Genomic DNA, 17132 nt, shown 5'->3' with positions numbered 1-17132 from the left:
TAAAGTTGTATGTACAAAGTGTGTGAATGACACACATTGCTTAAAGTAAAAACAAAACTAAACATACATGAGTTATCGCCCAGCTGCTTTTAATTAGTTTTCATGATTTGGAGCTATAAAACATAACAATGGTGTTATAACCAATTTAGCCTGTATAATACAAATAGTGTTTCCTAAATGAGTATTGGAACTGGGACTTTAAATTGGAGTCATTGGTGAGGCTGCACATGGAATACTGTGTAGAGATTTGGCAATGTTGTAGTTAAAACGTGGTTGAACTGGAAGGAGTGCAGAGAAGATTTACAAGGATGTTGCCAGGAATCATCGCGAGAGCGTAGGCAGACGTGTTTATTCCTCCCAAGTAGCTGAACGAGGGGGGAACCTTGTAGGAGTATAAAATCAGGAGCAGCATGGATAAGGTGGATGGTAACAACCTTTTCGCCAAGTTAAGGGAAGCCAAAACTAATAGGGACTAGGGATTAAGAATGGTAAGACTACACAGAGATGAGGGAAAAATTATTCACAGAGAGGTTCCTGATGAAGGGTCTCGGCCCGAAACGTCGACTGTACCTCTTCCTGTGGATGCTGCCTGACCTGCTGCATTCACCAGCACTTTTTATGTGTGTCACAGAGAGGATGGTCAGTATATAGAATGAGTTGCCAGAGCAAATGGTTGGGGTAGGTAGAAAAGTATAATTTAGGGTAGTACCTACATTAGGGAGGCAAATACATTCATTAAGACAGCACATTAGGGGTGGTACATACGATAGATGGAGCACGTACCTCGGGGTGGCGCGTTAGGGAAGTACATAACTTAAGAGTAACACACAGAGGGTCGGAGCTTTGAGAGATGTGGGTAGAAGTAAGGAACGTGGGACTAGCTGGGCGAGCACCCACAGGAGGGGCCGAAGGGCCTGCGCCCGCACTGCGCTGCTCTCTTGGGTTCGGGACTCCCGCGCTGGAGCCGTGTTGACAGCGCCGCGGTGGGCGGGGCGGCCGGCGGGTCACGTGGTGCTCAGTGATCACGTGCTCCCCCTCTCCAGCCGCGGGGCTCGGCTCTCGGGACGATGGCGGTGCCGTCCAGCTGGCCGCCGTTGGCCGTCTGCCTGTGGCTGTGCGGAGCGGCGGCAGCGCAGCAACCGGCCGCGCCGCCCCAGCTGCTCAGCATGCGGCCGGAGCGCACGTCAGCCCGCAGGGTTTACCTGGAGGGCGGGTTGCTGAAGGTGGCCGAGGGCACCCGCTTCAAGCTGCGGCTGTACGGCAGCGGCCTGAGGCGCAGCGGGTTGTTGGGCGACCGAGGCCGGGGCCGCGGCCTGGCCTTCGTCGAGCTGGGCGGCAGCGGGCACTTTGGCGACCACCAGGGGCCGTGTCGGCGGGACAGCTCGGATATCGACGTGGTGGACCTGACGGTGGGCGAGCGCACGGCCTCGGTGGAGCTGGAAGCCCGCTTCCTTCGGAAGGGCGACACCGTCAAGTATTACACGCTGTGTGCCCGGCTCGGAGGCCCCGACGCCCGCGACTGGGTGCACTACCGGCGCCCGGACTTCCACTTGGTGGTGGTGGAGAAGGAGAAGACGATCAGCTTCAAGTTCAAGATCCTGATCACCTTGCTGTTCGTCTGCCTCTCCACCCTCTTCAGCATCCTCAACCTCAGCCTGATGGCTCTGGACCCGGTGGAGCTGCAGATCATCAAGAACAGCGGCACCGAGGAGGAGAAGAAATACTCGGAGCACATCGAGTCAGTGCGCAAGCACGGAAATTACCTGCTGTGCACGCTGATGCTGGGGGACGTGCTGATAAACTGCTCCCTGACAGTGTGGCTGTGTGAGATCATCCACACTACATGGCTGACTATTTTGGTTTGCACCGGCGTCATATTTTTCTTCGGCGAGATTATCCCTCACGCCGTCTGCTCCAGACATGGCCTTGCCTTGGCCTCCAACACCATCTGGGTGACTAAATTCTTCATGATCATCACTTTCCCGGCCTCGTACCCCATCAGCAAACTGCTGGATCTAATCCTGCACCAGCAGATCAGTAACTTCTACACCCGGGAAAAGCTGATAGAAATGCTCAGGGTGACCGATGCTTTCAACGACCTGCTAAAAGAGGAGCTCAACATGATCGAGGGAGCCCTTGAGCTCAGGAAGAAAACGGTTGAGGACGTGATGACGCCGCTGAGCGACTGCTTCATGCTGAGCTCCGATGCTGTCTTAGATTTCGCCACAATGTCCGAAATAATGCAGAGTGGCTACACCAGGATTCCCGTCTATGAGAACGAGCGCTCGAACATCGTTCATATACTTTTCGTGAAGGATCTGGCGTTTGTGGATCCGGATGACGCGATGCCTTTAGAGATAATGACCAAGTTTTATAACCATCCCCTTCATTGCGTGTTCAATGACGCAAAACTGGACGAGATCCTGGAAGATTTTAAGAAAGGTCAGTCCGTACACGTGACCAGCATCACTGTACTTTTAGGTGCTTTAAAATAGATAGTTATTTAGTCTGTTCGATTAGAAACTGGGATTGGTACAAACGAGAAGAGCTGACTAGTAGAAGTAGTGGAAAGTGCAGAAATGAGTTGGGTATCTTTCAAGTAGCTAATGCAATCTCATAGTCATAGTCATACTTTATTGATTCCGGGGGAAATTGGTTTTCGTTACAGTTGCACCATAAATAATAAATAGTAATAGAACCATAAATAGTTAAATAGTAATATGTAAATTATGCCAGTAAATTATGAAATAAGTCCAGGACCAGCCTATTGGCTCAGGGTGTCTGACCGTCCAAGGGAGGAGTTGTAAAGTTTGATGGCCACAGGCAGGAATGACTTCCTATGATGCTTTGTGCTGCATCTCGGTGGAATGAGTCTCTGGCTGAATGTACTCCTGTGCCCACCCAGTACATTATGTAGTGGATGGGAGACATTGACCAAGATGGCATGCAACTTGGACAGTATCCTCTTGGTCAGTTCGGCCTTTGTCTTGTGGGATTCCTGGGAAAACAGACTTTTTTGCAATCCCAGAATCTCATTGGAGCTGAAGGTAACAGCGTTTTCTGTCCAAGTTAATTTTGCACTTAGTGAAATAAGTTTAAGTTTTATTGTCATTCAATTGTAGAGATGTTTACAGCTAAATGAAACAGCGATCCTTTGGGGCCAAGATACAAAACACAGTACATATAGTCACACACAATACATACATATAGTCATGATCCAACACATACAGTCCCTGAGTGACATGGCCTGAAGATTGATATAAATTGTAAGGAGCACGTTTATTTAAGACAGTATAATATGGGTACTATTATAATAACCAAGCAGTTGTATAAATATGCGAAACAGCAGCAATAAAAGATGAAAAGTGCCTAGTGCAGGATGAGAGTATGCCTGAGAGTTGGGGGGTTGGGTTTGAGGTGACAGGGCATTCAGATGGGGTGTATTTGTGTACTAGTTGGTAACAGGGTGTTGAGTCCAGCAGCCTGGGGGAGTAAGCTGTTACCCAGCTTGGTAGTTCTAGTTCTTGTGCTGTGACACATTCTACTCGATGGCAGGAGGTCAAAAAGATTTTGGGAAGGATGGGAGGGGCCTTTGCCAATGCTGAAGGCGCTGTGTATGTAGCACTTCTGATATATGCCCTTAATGGGGAGGTGGGGGGAGAATGACTCCGATGATGTTTTCAGCAGTCCTCACTGTCTGTTGTGGGTCTTGTGATCTGATGCATTGCAATTCCTAAGTACTAGGTGCAGATTTAATTGCAAGATTTAAGTGTGAATTGGTACATGGATTGAAGGGGTATTGAGGTCTATGGTTCTGTTGTGAGTCAATGGGACTAGAAGAGTAACAGTTCAGCATGGACTAGATGGACCGAAGGATCTGTGCTGTTACGTTCTGACTCTACCTTCAAAAGGCAGTAGCACAGGCCATTGATGTAGTTGAAAGGGCAAGCTTAATTAACTGATACATCAAATACATGAGGCATGAGGTTTTGCCAGAACTGTAACTAAAGTAAGATAAGCGCTCTATACATTATACTGGGTGTCTTGAAAGTAAAAGAAACAGACAATCCTGGAAATTCTCTGATATCAGGGAGAATCTGTGGAAGGAGAAACAGATGTTTCAGGTTATCTGTCAATACTGGAAAAGAGAACAACTCTTTGATGCTGGTTGCTTTACTAGACAGCAAGAAGTACTGACAGAATCCATCAAAGGGAGTTTGGTTCCTGTGTGCTGATCTGTGTCCATCATTCTGCAGTTTCTTGGAGTCACTTGCAGAGCAATTGCCATACTAAGCCATTATGCATTCAGAAAGAATGCTTTCTAAGGTTCATTGATAAAAATAGATGTGGGTCAGAGGGGATATGCTTGTTATGTGGGTTGAGGACTGGCAAATGGCTTTCAATCCAGTTAAACGAATGATACTGCATTTTTGGAGATTAAACAAGATTAGGACTTGTACAATGAATGGTTGGGCCCTGGGGAGGATGTCATGGAACAGGGGGACTTCAGAGTGTCAGTGTACAGTTCACTGAAAGCAGCATCGCAGGGAGATAGGCTGATGAAGAAAGCATTTAGCATAATGGCTTTCCATCAGGGAATCCAGTACACGTTTGGAAGTTATGTGCATTATTTAGGAAATTGGTGAGGCCATACTTGAGGCAGTTAGTTACAAACAGAAGCATGAACTTCTAGAAAAGTAGATGAACTTGTAGGACAGTTAAAGATCGGCAGGTATGATGTTGTGGGCATCACTGAGACGTGGCTGAAAGAAGATTATGGTTGGTAGCTTATCATCCAAGGATACATATTGTATTGAAAGACCAAGCAGGTAGGCAGAGACAGGTACCTCTGTTGGTAAAAATGAAATCAAATCCTTAAAAGGTGACGTAGGATCGAAAAATTAGAGTCCTTGTGGGTAGAGCTAAGAAACTGCAAGGGTAAAAAGACATTAAGAGTTGTATACAGGCCTCCAAATTGTAGCAAAGATGTGGGCTACAATTGACAACAGGAGATATAAAAGGCATGTCATAAAGATAATGTTATGACCATCATGGGGGATTTCAATACTTGGGTAGATTGGGAAAATCAGAATGGTGCTGGATCCCAAGGGGGGAGTTTGCCTATCAGATAGCTTTTTAGAACAGTTCATGGTTGAGCCCATTAGTGGATCAGCTATTCTGGATTGGATGTTGTGCAATAAACTGGGGAGAACTTAAGATAAAGGAACCCTTAGGGATGCAATGACCTTAATATGATACCATTAATTCTGGAATTTGGCAGAGAGAAGCTCAAGTCAGATATTTTAGTATTACAGTGGAGTAAAGTGAATTACAAAGGCATGATAGAAGAACTGGCCAAAGTTGATTTAAGGGAGACACAAGCAGGGGTGACTGCAGAGCTGCAATGGCTGGAATTTCTAGGGGTAATTCGGAAGGCACAGGATAGACATATCTAAGAGGAAGAGATATTCCAAAGGCAAGATGACGGGACAATGACTAACAAGGGAAGTCAAAGCATAACAGCCAAAGGGAGGGCATATAATAGAGCAAACATTAGTGGGAAGTTAGAGGATTGGGAAGTTTTTAAAAACCAATGGAAGGCAACTAAAGAAGTCATTAAGAAGGAAAAGATGGAGTACAAAGGTAAGCTAACCAATAATTTTAAAGAGGAAACCAGAAGTTTTTTCAGAGGCCTCGTGTAAAAGAGAGGCAAGAGTAGATATCGGACGGCTGGAAAATGATAGTGGAGAGATTGTAATAGAAACATAGAAAATAGGTGCAGGAGTAGGCCATTCGGCCCTTTGAGCCTGCACTGCCATTTATTATGATCATGGCTGATCATCCAACTCAGAACCCCGCCCCAGCCTTCCCTCCATACCCCCTGACCCCCGTAGCCACAAGGGCCATATCTAACTCCCTCTTAAATATAGCCAATGAACTTGCCTCAACAGTTTCCTGTGGCAGAGAATTCCACAGATTCACCACTCTCTGTGTGAAGAAGTTTTTCCTAATCTCGGTCCTAAAAGGCTTTCCCTCTATCCTCAAACTGTGACCCCTCGTTCTGGACTTCCCCAACATCGGGAACAGTCTTCCTGCATCTAGCCTGTCCAATCCCTTTAGGATCTTATACGTTTCAATCAGATCCCCCCTCAATCTTCTAAATTCCAACGAGTACAAGCCCAGTTCATCCAGTCTTTCTTCATATGAAAGTCCTGCCATCCCAGGAATCAATCTGGTGAACCTTCTTTGTACTCCCTCTATGGCAAAGATGTCTTTGCTCAGATTAAGGGACCAAAACTGCACACAATACTCCAGGTGTGGTCTCATCAAGGCCTTGTACAACTGCAGTAGTACCTCCCTGCTCCTGTACTCGAATCCTCTCGCTATAAATGCCAGCATACCATTCGCCTTTTTCACCGCCTGCTGTACCTGCATGCCCACTTTCAATGACTGGTGTATAATGACACCCAGGTCTCGTTGCACCTCCCCTTTTCCTAATCGGCCACCATTCAGATAATAATCTGTTTTCCTGTTTTTGCCACCAAAGTGGATAACTTCACATTTATCCACATTAAATTGCATCTGCCATGAATTTGCCCACTCACCCAACCTATCCAAGTCACCCTGCATCCTCTTAGCATCCTCCTCACAACTAACACTGCTGCCCAGCTTCGTGTCATCCATTAATGGGGGACAAGGAAATGGCAGACAAACTGAATAAGTGTTTTACATCAATCTTCACTGTGTAAGACACTAACAGTATGCTGAAAGTTGGAGTGTGATGGGGGTAGAAATGATGTAGTTGCTATTACTAAGGAGAAGGTGCTTAGAGAACTGGAAGTGCTGAAGGAGATAAGTCAACAGGACCAGATGGTTTACACTCCACGATTCTGAAAGAAGAGGCTGAAGAGATTATGGAGGTATTAGTAATGATCTTTCAAGAATTGCTAGATTCTGGAATGGTTCCGGAGGACTGGAAAATTGCAGATATCACTCCAAGAAGGGAGAGAAGCAGAAAAAAGGAAATTATAGACCAGCTAATATGACCTCAATGGTTGGGAATATGTTGGGAGTCAATTGTTAAGGATATGGTTTCTGGGTACTTGGAGGTACATGATTTCCTCAAGTGAAAATTTTGCCTGACAAATCTGTTGGAACTCTTTGAAGAAATAACAAGCAAGGAGAATGGGTGGCTGTGGTGAAGCCCTTTAATAAGGTACAACACATGAGGCTGTTTAAGAGCCCCTGGTATTACTGGAAAGATACCAGCATAGATAGAGCATTAGCTAATTGGCAGGAGGCAAGTATTGGGAATAAAAGGAGCCTTTACTGGTTGGCTGTTTGTGACTAAAGGTGTTTCACAGGGATCCGTGTTGGGACTACTTTTTCCATTATATGTCAATGATTTGGATGACAGAATTCATGGCTTTTTTTTCAAGATTGTGGATGATACGAAGGTATGCTGAGGGGCAGATAGTGTTGAGGAAACAGAAGGCCTGCAGAAGGAGGTAGACAGATTAGCAGAATGGGCAAAGAAGTGGCTGATGAAATAGTGTCAGGAAGTGTACGGTCATGCATTTTGGTAGAAGAAATAAAAGCATAGACTATTCTCTAAGTGGAGATAAAATTCAAAAATCTGAGGTGCATAGGAACTTGAGAGTCCTCGTGCAGAATTCCCTAAAGGTTAGTTTGTAGGTTGAGTCGGTGGTGAGGAAAGCTAATACAATGTCAGCATTCATTTCGAGAGGACTAGAATATAAAAACAATGATATAATGCTAAGGCTTTATAAGGCATTGGTAAGGCCTCACTTGGAGTATCGTGAGCAGTTGTGGGCCCCTTATCTAAGAAAGGATATGCTGACATTGGAGAGAGTTCAGAGGAGGTTCATGAGAATAAAACTCACCAGAAATTGGCAGTGGTCTGGATCTCATTGCCTGGAAAGATGATTGAGGCAGAAATGTTCATTGCCTTTTAAAAAGTACTTGTGTGTACTTGAGTGTCGAAGGAGATGTCCTCCGTTTTCTAAGAAAGGGGCTTCCCTTCCTCCACCATCAACGCAGTTTCAACTGCATTTCATGCACATCTGCTCTTACCTCATCCTCCCATCACCCTACCAGGGATAGGCTTCCTCTCGTCCTTGCTTACCACCCCACCAGCCTCCATGTCCTGCACATTATTTTCCAGAACTTCTGCCAAGTGAATTAATCTAAAAATAACACTGATGTATCTGAAAACTTAGTGTAGAAATTATACTCCAGTTAAATAAAGCCTACCACTGCCCTCCTCCATCTGGCAGAACTGGTCCTCACTCTCAACAGTTTTTCCTTTGGCTTCTCCCACTCTCTCCAAACTCGAGGGATAGCCGTGAGCCCCAGCTATTCCTTCCTCTTTGTTGGCTACATAGAACAGTCCATGTCTCCATCTCTGGAGACAAACTGTCAACTGACATCTTTTATCAAAGCCAAAGAGCGGGCATATAATAGAGCAAAATTAGTGGGAAGCTCTTAAAACCCGAAAGACGACGACTAAGAAAGTCAATAAGAAGGAAAAGATGGAATATGAAGGTAACCTAGCCAATAATATTAAAAAGGATACCAACAGTTTCTTCAGATACATCAAATGTCAAAGAGGCAAGAGTGGATATCAGATTAATGAAAAATTATGCTGGAGAGGTAGTAATAGGGAACAAAGAAATGGTGGACATACTGAATAAGTATTTTGCACCAGTATTCACTGTGGAAGACATTAGCAGTATGCCAGAAGTTCGAGAATGTCAAGCGGCTGATTAGTGGATGTGGAGAGTATGTTTTCTATGGTGGGAGAGACTAAAGCCAAGAGGACACAGCCTCAGAATAGAGGGGCATACTTTTCGAATGGAGATGAGGATGAATTTCTTTTGTCATAGAGTGGTGAATCTGTGGAATTCATTGCTACATGTGGCTGTGGAGGCCAGGTCATTAGGTATATTTAAGGCAGAGGTCAATAGAGTCTTGATTGGTCAGGGCATGAAGGGTAATGAGGAGAAAGCAGGAGATTGGAGCTAGGAGGGAAATTGGATCAGTCATGATGAAATGGCGGAGCATACTCAATGGGTCAAATAACCTAATTCTGCTCCTATATCCTACAGCCTTATAAACCTACCAATTCCCATGGTTATCTTGACTATACCTGTTAAGAATCAGAATCAGGTTTATTATCACTGGCATGTGATGTGAAATTTGTTAACTTAGCAGCAGCAGTTCAATGCAATACATAATCTAGCAGAGAAAAAAATAAATAAAATAGAACATCGTAAATAAACAAGTAAATCAATTACATATATTGAATAGATTAAAAAAAACGTACAAAAACAGAAATGCTGTATATTAAAAAAGTGAGGTAGTGTCCAAAGCTTCAATGTCCATTTAGGAATCGGGTAGCAGAGGGGAAGAAGCTGTACCTGAATTGCTGAGTGTGTGCCTTCAGGCTTCTGTACTTCCTACCTGATGGTAACAGTGAGAAAAGGGCATGCCCTGGGTGCTAGAGGTCCTTAATAATAGACACTGCCTTTCTGAGACAATGCTCCCTAAAGATGTCCTGGGTACTTTGTAGGCTAGTGCCCAAGATGGAGCTGACTAGATTTACAACCCTGCAGCTTCTTTTGGTCCTGTGCAGTAGCCCCTCCATACCAGACAGTGATGCAGCCTGTCAGAATGCTCTCCACGGTACAACTATAGAAGTTTTTGAGTGTTTTTGTTGACATGCCAAATCTCTTCAAATTCCTAATAAAGTATAGTCGCTGTCTTGCCTTCTTTATCTACATTGATATGTTGGAGCCAGGTTAGATCCTCAGAGATCTTGACACCCTGGAACTTGAAACTGCTCACTGTCTCCATTTCTGATCCCTCTATGAGGATTGGTATGTGTTCCTTCGTCTTACCCTTCCTGAAGTCCACAATCAGCTCTTTCGTCTTACTGATGTTGAGTGCCAGGTTGTTGCTGCGGCATCATATCTCACTCCTGTACGCCCTTTTGTCACCACCTGAGCTTCTACCAACAATGGTTGTATCGTCAGCAAATTTATGGATGGTATTTGAACTATGCCTAGCCACACAGTCATGTGTATATAGAGAGTAGAGCAGTGAGCTAAACACACCCCCCTGAGGTGCATCAGCGTTGATTGTCAGCAATGAGGATATGTAATCACTGATCTGCACAGACTGTGGTCTTCCAGTTAGGAAGTCAAGGATCCAATTGTAGAGGGAGGTGCAGAGGCCCAGGTTCTGCAACTTCTCAATCAGGATTGTGGGAATGATGATATTAAATGCTGAGCTATAGTCGATGAACAACATCCTGACGTAGGTGTCTGTGTTGTCTAGGTGGTCTAAAGCTGTGTGGAGAGCCATTGAGATTACATCTGCCATTGACCTGTTGTGGCAATAGGCAAATTGCAATGGGTCCAGGTCCTTGCTGAGGCAGGAGTTCAGTCTAGTCATGACCAACCTCTCAAAGCATTTTATCACTGTCGATATGAGTGCTAGCGGGCGATTGTCATTAAGGCAGTTTACTTTATTCTTCTTAGGCACTGGTATAATTGTTACCTTTTTGAAGCAAGTGGAAACTTCTGCCCGTAGCAGTGAGAGGTTGAAAATGTCCTTGAATACTCCCGCTAATTGGTTGGCACAGGTTCTGAGAGCCTTACCAGGTACTCCATCAGGACCTTCTGCCTTGCGAGGGTTTACTCTCTTTAAAGACAGTCTAACATCGGCCTCTGAGATGGAGATCACAGGGTCATCAGGTGCAGCAGGGATCTTTACGGCTGTAGTTATGTTCTCCCTTTCAAAGAGTGCATAGAAGGCATTGAGTTCATCTGGTAGTGAAGCATCGTTGCCATTCATACTATTGGGTTTCGCTTTGTAGGAAGTAATGTCTTGCAGACTCTGCCAGAGTTGCCGTGCATAATGTCGCCTCCAAACTCGTTTGAAATTGTCTCTTTGCCCTTGAAATAGCCCTCTGCAAATCATACCTGGTTCTCTGGTACAGGCCTGGGTCACTAGACTTGAATGCCACAGATCTAGCCTTCAGCAGGCGATGTACCTCCTGGTTCATCCATGTCTTTTGGTTTGGGAATGTACAGCAAGTCTTTGTAGGCACACACTCATGCACACAGGTTTTAATGTAGTCGGTAACAACTGCAACATACTCATCCAGATTCAAAGATGAATCCCTGAATACAGTCCAGTCCACCGATTCAAAGCGGTCCTGTAGGTGCTCCTGTGCTTCCCCTGTCCATACCTTCTTGGTTCTCACTGCTGGTGCTGCAGTCTTCAGTCTATGCCTATACTCAGGGATTAGAAGTACAGCCAGGTGATCAGACTTCCTGACGTGAGAGCGTGGAATAGCACGGTAGGCATTCTTGATGGTGGTGTAGCAATGGTTCAGTTTGTTGTTTCCTCTGGTATTGCAAGTGACCTGTTGTCGGTAGTCACTTCGTGATTTTTTTTTCCCCAGACTGGCCTGGTTAAAATCTCCCAAAAGGACGGTGAAGGCGTTAGGGTGCGCTGTTTCATGCATGTTGATCCCATTACTCAGATCATCTGAGGCCTGCTTGACATTGGCCTGAGGTGAAATGTAAACTGCTACCAAAATGACCCCAGAGAACTCCTGTGGGAGGTAAAAAGGACGGGACTTTACTGCTAAATATTCCAGGTCTGGTGTGCAGAATTGGGACTACACTGATATATTTATGCACCAAGAAGAGTTGGTCATTAGGCTCCTTCACCTCTGCTTTTGAGAGACTCTATAGATCTATCCTGACAGTGTGTAGCAAACCGGTCGATCTGAATCTCTGTATCCAGTACGGAAGGAATTAACCAGGTTTCGGTGAAACAAAGGACACCTGCAGTCCTAATGTCCCTCTGATTCAGCACCCTGGCTCTGAGATCATCGATTTTATTCACCAGAGACTGCACGTTTGCCAGCAAGATAGTCGGTACTGGGAGTTTAAAACCCCGTTTCCTTAAACACACTTGTAATCCTGATCTACGCCTGCGCTTCCTCCAAGGTGTTCTCCGTGGGCACGTCTGACCACAGTCGGTGTTGTTTCCGTCGGTTTTAAGCAGCGATAGTTCATATAAATGCAATAAGACATCTTTGACTCTACTGACCTTGGAAGCAATTGTGCTTTTTAGCTGTATCAGGCTGAAACAGGAATATTTAATCATATCTATTGAGAGTACTGCTGCTACTTGAGTTGCACCTAGATGCCCCGGAAGTAACCACCCTATCTCCTGTAAAAATGCTATTCCCTTTTTTCAGTTCCTTCGTTTCTGCCGCATCTGTTCCCAGGATGCAGCTTTCCATTTCAGGACATCAGAGACGTCCTCTTTCTTCAAAGAAAGGGGTTTCCCTCCACTATTGATGTTTCCTCTATTTCCCAAAAATCCACGCACACCCCATTTTCCCACCACTTTTAACAGTGGTAGAGTTCCTCTTGTCCTTGCCTACCACTCCATCAGCCTGCTCATCCACCATATTATCCTCTGCAACTTCCACCATCTCCAAAAAGATCCTACCACTAAATATATCTATCTCCCCCTCTGCTTTCCGCAGGTATGGCTCCCTCCACGATTCCCTTGTCCATTCATCCCTCCCCACTAATCTCCCTCCAGGCACTTATCTCTGCAATCAGCATAAGTTCTACATCTGCCTATTCACTTACTTCCTCACCTCCATTCAGGACTCCAAATATTCCTTCCAGGTGAGGCAACACTTTACCCGTGTGTCTGCTGGGTTCATCTGTTGTGTTCCATGCTCCTGATGCAGCCTGCTGTACATTGGTGAGACCTATCGTACACTGGGGGACCACTTCGTCAAGCACCTCTGCTGCACCTGCCAAAAGCAGAACTTCCTGGTGGCCAAACATTCTAATTTTGATTTCCATTCCCATTCCAACATGTCGACCCATTGCCTCCTTTTGTGCCAAGATGAGACCACCCCCAGGGTAGAGAAGCAACTCCTATTCCATCTGAGTAGCCTCTAACCTAATGGCATGAATATTAATTTCTCCTTCAGATATTAAAGAAAAATCCTTCCCACTTCCTCTATTCCCCTCTCTGACCTTTTAATTCTACTCCCCCCCCACCCCCCCTGGGTTCTCTGCTTCCCTTTCTTCTATGGTTCACTCTCCTCTCCTAACAGATTCCATCCTCTCCAGCCCTTGACCTTTCCCACCCACCTGGCTTCACTTGACATCTTCTAGCTAGCCTCATTCTCCTGCACTCTACCTTTTTATTCTGGTGTCTTCCCCCTTCTTTTTCAGTGCTGAAGAAGGGCCTAAAACATCGACTGTTAATTAATTTTCATCAATGCTGCCTGACCTGCTGAGTTCCTCCAGCATCTTGTATGTTTTGCTTTGAGTTTCCAGCATCTGCAGGCTTACCTGGGTTTAGGTTTATAAGTGTGGTGAAAAAGAAATAGAAACATAGAAAACCTACAGCACAATACAGGCCCTTCGGCCCACAAAGCTGTGCCGAACATGTCCTTATCTTAGAAGTTACCTAAGGTTACCCATAGCCATCTATTTTTCTGAGCTCCGTGTACCTGTCCAGGAATCTCTTAAAAGACTCTATTGTATCCGCTTCCACCACGATTGCCAGCAGCCTATTCCATGCACTCACCACTCTGCGTTTTTTTAAAAAAAATTACCCCTGACATCTCCTCTGTACCTGCTTCCAAGCACCTTAAAACTGTGCCCTGTTGTGCTAGCCATTCCAGCCCTGGGAAGAAGCCTCTGACTATCCACACAATCAATGCTTATAATCGATGAAAAAATTAATTTGTTTAGATACATGGAATAAAAACAGATATTAATTAAATCTCAAAAATAATTGTTTACTTGGAGTCATATAGTCACTCGGCATGGAAACAGGCCCATGGCAATAACCAAGATTTCCATTTAAATTTGCCCCATTTTCCTGCGTTTGGCCCGTATGCCTCTCAGCTTACCCTGTCCACGTACCTGTCGAAGTGCCTTTCAAATAATGTTAATGTACATGCCTCAACGACTTCCTTTGGTAGCTTGTTTCATATACTCACCACCCTCTGGATGAAAATGTTACCCCTCAGGTTCTGATTGCATATCTCCCCTTCCCACCTTAAACCTATGCCCTCTGATTCTTGATTCCCTACCTCTGAAGGAAAAGACTGGACATTGACCCTGTCTATGCTCCTCATTCTGTGCTCCAATGGAAATGATCCCAACCTGCTCAACCTCTCATCAGAACTGTGTCCAGTTCTGGTCACCTCACTTTAGGAAGGATGTGGAAGCATTGGAAAGGGTACAGAGGAGATTTACCAGGATGCTGCCTGGTTTAGAAAGTATGCATTATGATCAGAGATTAAGGGAGCTAGGGCTTTACTCTTTGGAGAGAAGGAGGATGAGAGGAGACATGATAGAGGTGTACAAGATAATAAGAGGAATAGATAGAGTGGATAGCTAGCGCTTCTTCCCCAGGGCACCACTGCTCAATACAAGAGGACACGGCTTTAAGGTAAGGGGTGGGAAGTTCAAGGGGGATATTAGAGGAAGGTTTTTTACTCAGAGAGTGGTTGGTGCGTGGAATGCACTGCCTGAGTCAGTGGTGGAGGCAGATACACTAGTGAAGTTTAAGAGACTACTGGACAGGTATTTGGAGGAATCTAAGGTGGGGGCTTATATGAGAGGCAGGGTTTGAGGGTCGGCACAACATTGTGGGCTGAAGGGCCTGTACTGTGCTGTACTATTCTATGTTCTATGTTCTAACTCAATCCTTCAAGTTACAGCCACATCCTCATAAATCTCCTCTGCCCCCTTTCTAGCTTAATGGCGTAAAGCATGGTGACCAGAACTGAACCATAATATTCCAAATGAGGTCTTGTACAATTTAGTACAATTTAGGACATAAAACAGTGGAACATAATACAGACATTTCAGCCCATGTTGTTGTGCCAAACTTTTAACCTACTCTAAGATCAATCTAACCTTTCCCTTCCACATAAGCCTCCATATTTCTTTCATCCATCTACCCATCAAAGAGTCTCTTAAATATCTCTAATGTGTCTGCCTCTACCACTGTCCCTGGCAATGAGTTCCATGTTCCATACACCTGTCACCCTCTTTGTAAAAATAAACTTACCTCTGACATCCCCCTTATACTTTCCTCCAATCACCTTAAAATGATGCCCTCTCGTATTGTCCACTTCAATCTTGGAAAAAGTTTACTTGTCTAGAAGATCACTGTCATTTGCTATTTGTAACATAAGCATAATAAAGCAAGTGTTTCTGAATTAAAAGAAAATCCCTCATGTATTCTACCTCTAATAACTTCTTTCATGAGCTGGTTGAACGAGGATTCGCAAATGAGTAATTAATAGTAAGTAAACTAGGTAAGGATGGCAGATTTCCTTTCCTGAAGAACATTAGTGAATCACATCAATAGTTTCATGGTAACTGTTGGAGGGAGCTAGAAGATTGGGAAGCATTTAAAAACTAACAGAAGGCAACTAAATAAGTTATTCAGAAGGAAAGGATGGAGTGCGAAAGTAAGCTAGCCAATAATAAAGAGGATACCAAAAGTATTTTCAGATGCAGAAAGTGTAAAAGAGAGGTGAGAGTGGATATCGGATCACTGGAAAATTATGCTGGAGAGGTAGTAATGGGGGACAATAAAATGGCAGATGAACTGAATAAGTATTTTACATTAGTTTTTGCTGTGGAAGACACTAGCACTATGGTGGAAGTTCCAAGTGTCGGGGGTCAGAAGTCTGTGAAGTTGCCATTACGAGGGAGAAAGTTCGTGGGAAACTAATAGGTCTGAACATAAATACATCACCAGGACCAAACAGTGTACATCCTAGATTTTTGAAAGAGGTGGCTGAAGAAATTGTGAAGGCATTAGTAATGATCTTTCAAGAATCACTAGATTCTGGAATAGTTCTGGAAGACTGGAAAATTCCAAATATCTCTCTGGTCTTCAAGGAGGGAGAAAGGCAGAAGAAAGGAAATTATAGGCTAGTTAGTCTGACCTCTGTGGTTGTGAAGATGTTGGAATCAATCGTTAAGGATGTGATTTCAGGGTACTTGGAGGCACATGATAAAATAGGCCATAGTCAGCATGGTTTCCTCAAGAGAAAATCTTGCCTGACAAATCTGTTGGAATTCTTTGAATAAGTAAGAAGCAGGATTGACAAAGGAGAATTGGTTGATGTGTACTTGGATTTGCAGAAGGCCTCTGACAAGTTGCCACGCATGAGGCTACTTAACAAGCTATGAGCTGATGGTATTACAGGAGAGATTCTAGCATGGATAAAGTAGTGGCTGATTGACTGGAGGCAAAGAGTGGGAATAAAGGGAGCCTTTTCTGATTGGCTGCTGCTGACAAGTGTTCCGCAAGGGTCATTGTTGAGACTGCTTTGTACATTATATGTGAATGACTTAGATGATGAAATTGATGGCTTTGATGCAAAGTTTGCAGATGATATGAAGATAGGTAGAGGGGCAGGTAGTTTTGAGGAAGTAGAGGCTGCAGAAGGACTTGGAGTAGGAGAATGGGAAAAGAAGTGGCAGGTGGAATACAGTGTCGAGAAGTGTATGGTCATGCACCTTGATAGAAGAAATAAAAGGGTAGATTATTGTCTGAATGGAAAAAAAAATTAAAAACCTGAGGCACAAAGGGATTTAGGAGTCCTTGTGCAGGATTCCCTAAAGGTTAATTTGCAGGTTAAGTCTGTGGTGCGGAAGGCAAACGCAATGTCAGCAATCATTTCAAGAGGACTAGAATATACAGTAAAAGCAAGGATGCATTGTTGAGGCTTTATAAAGCACCGGTGAGGTCTCACTTGGAGTATTGTGAGCAGTTTTGTGCCCCTTATCTTAAAAAGGAAGTGTTGAAACTGGAGAGGGTTCAAAGGAGGTTCACGAAAATAATTTCAGGGTTGAATGGCTTGTCATATGAAGTGTTTGGCTCTGGGCCTATATTCACTGGAATTCAGAAGAATGAGGGGTGACCAATTGAATAGTGAAAGACCTTGATAGAGTGAATGTGGAGAGGATATTTCCTATGATTTGGGGGGGGGGGTGGAGGACCAAAGAACACAGCCTCAGAATCGAGGG

The 17132-nt window shown here is 44.6% G+C and overlaps 1 protein-coding gene across 3 annotated transcripts in view; it reads left to right on the top strand.

Moving 5' to 3' along the window:
- The first annotated feature begins 626 nt into the window (after positions 1-626).
- The window catches only part of LOC134358809 (metal transporter CNNM4-like), a 150422-nt gene continuing 133916 nt past the window's right edge, over positions 627-17132 (top strand). For 2 of the 3 annotated variants that reach the window (XR_010020955.1, XR_010020957.1), the window contains exon 1: positions 630-2442. Coding sequence is in view for 1 of the 3 variants with exons in the window: in XM_063071316.1 (XP_062927386.1) it covers positions 1068-2442 (1375 nt within the window). In the remaining 2 variants the exon portion in view is untranslated. Of the gene's footprint in view, positions 2443-17132 lie in introns of all 3 variants that reach the window. The other variant, XM_063071316.1, reaches the window with a different exon arrangement.

The sequence above is a fragment of the Mobula hypostoma genome, chromosome 19 (assembly GCF_963921235.1).
Source record: "Mobula hypostoma chromosome 19, sMobHyp1.1, whole genome shotgun sequence".
Lineage (NCBI taxonomy): Eukaryota > Metazoa > Chordata > Chondrichthyes > Myliobatiformes > Myliobatidae > Mobula > Mobula hypostoma.
This window is presented reverse-complemented; position numbering and strand designations above follow the sequence as displayed.